This window comes from Myotis brandtii, unplaced genomic scaffold (assembly GCF_000412655.1).
Source record: "Myotis brandtii unplaced genomic scaffold, ASM41265v1 scaffold143, whole genome shotgun sequence".
Lineage (NCBI taxonomy): Eukaryota > Metazoa > Chordata > Mammalia > Chiroptera > Vespertilionidae > Myotis > Myotis brandtii.
The window spans coordinates 4,149,902-4,151,644 of NW_005355115.1; the positions used below are offsets into that span (position 1 = coordinate 4,149,902).

Sequence of the window (1,743 nt, forward strand, 5' to 3'; positions counted from 1 at the left end):
CTCCCAGCCCCTGGCTCCATCACCTCCCCAGCCTCTCAGCCCATCACCTCTCCCAGCCCCCTGGCTCCATCATCTCTCCCAGCCCCTGGCTCCATCACCTCTCCCAGCCCCTGGCTCCATCACCTCTCCCGGCCCCTGGCTCCATCATCTCTCCCAGCCCCTGGCTCCATCACCTCTCCCAGCCCCTGGCTCCATCACCTCTCCCGGCCCCTGGCTCCATCATCTCTCCCAGCCCCTGGCTCCATCACCTCTCCCAGCCCCTGGCTCCATCACCTCTCCCGGCCCCTGGCTCCATCATCTCTCCCAGCCCCTGGCTCCATCACCTCTCCCAGCCCCTGGCTCCATCACCTCTCCCGGCCCCTGGCTCCATCATCTCTCCCAGCCCCTGGCTCCATCACCTCTCCCAGCCCCTGGCTCCATCACCTCTCCCGGCCCCTGGCTCCATCATCTCTCCCAGCCCCTGGCTCCATCACCTCTCCCAGCCCCTGGCTCCATCACCTCTCCCGGCCCCTGGCTCCATCATCTCTCCCAGCCCCTGGCTCCATCACCTCTCCCAGCCCCTGGCTCCATCACCTCTCCCGGCCCCTGGCTCCATCATCTCTCCCAGCCCCTGGCTCCATCACCTCTCCCAGCCCCTGGCTCCATCACCTCTCCCGGCCCCTGGCTCCATCATCTCTCCCAGCCCCTGGCTCCATCACCTCTCCCAGCCCCTGGCTCCATCACCTCTCCCGGCCCCTGGCTCCATCATCTCTCCCAGCCCCTGGCTCCATCACCTCTCCCGGCCCCTGGCTCCATCACCTCTCCCGGCCCCTGGCTCCATCAGCTCCCCCGCCCATCCTCCTGCCCTGGGCCCGTACCTTGCAGCTTTTTGAGCACGGCCACCTCCATCTTGAGGACCTGCTTGGGCTGCTGGGCTGACTCCACCTTGAGGGCCACGTTCTCTCTGGTCAGCAGGTCCATGGCCTCGTAGATCTCACCAAAGCCCCCACCTCCAATCTTTTTCAGCTACAGAGACAGTGAGGGGAGGTGGGGGAACAGGGATCAGGCTGAGCAGCTCCTCATCCCAACCACTGCTGGGTGGTCTCCTTCACTGATGGGGGCGGGGACCATCCTTGAAGGGGAGGAACTCATGTCTCCCTCCTTGCCCCACCCACCAGGGCCCCCACCTCCTCTCCTAGTGCTGGAGACAGACAGCTCAGCCATGGTGGACACACACACACACACACACACACACACACGCCCAGATGTCAGTGGGCAGTGGGAAAGGGTATGAGACGTGTGACTTCATAGAGACATGGAGCCATGGTCACGCGGATTCTGAAGAGGTAATCGGCTGTCATGAATCTTTTCTTCTCTGGACAGACAATCGATATCATGCCTCTCCCCCCCCATCCGCTGCCTAGACTGAGCAATTTCCAGAAGGAAAACCAATTTCCAGAACCTCCCAGCTTCAGGGCAGACCCCCCGGAAGGGGTTAGCAGAATCTGAAACGGTGTCACCAGGGCATTGGATGGGGGAGTATTTGGGGAGGAGACCAGGAAAGGTCTGAAGGAGACCATTCCTGCTCTGAAGCTCACATCCCTCCCTAGGCCCCTGCAGGTGCCCAAACCCAGGGCGGGCCTCCTCTTCGGGGCAGGGGACACGGGAGCATGTGGGAAAGGAGGTTCGGAGTGAGTCTGCTTATTCCCAGGGCCAGTGCAGTGCAGAGCTAACCTCCCGGCTCCTCCTCCTCCTCCTCCTCCT

At 63.2% G+C, this 1,743-nt stretch overlaps 1 protein-coding gene across 1 annotated transcript in view; it reads right to left on the reverse strand.

Annotated features, from left to right (window-relative positions):
- TTBK1 (tau tubulin kinase 1) overlaps window positions 1-1,743 on the reverse strand; it is a 39,743-nt gene that overhangs the window by 33,972 nt on the left and 4,028 nt on the right. Inside the window, 2 exon segments of the mRNA XM_005860996.2 lie at window positions 1-73; window positions 852-1,005. The exon segment at window positions 1-73 is cut by the window's left edge and continues 145 nt beyond it. Coding sequence (XP_005861058.1) covers window positions 1-73; window positions 852-1,005 — 227 coding nt within the window.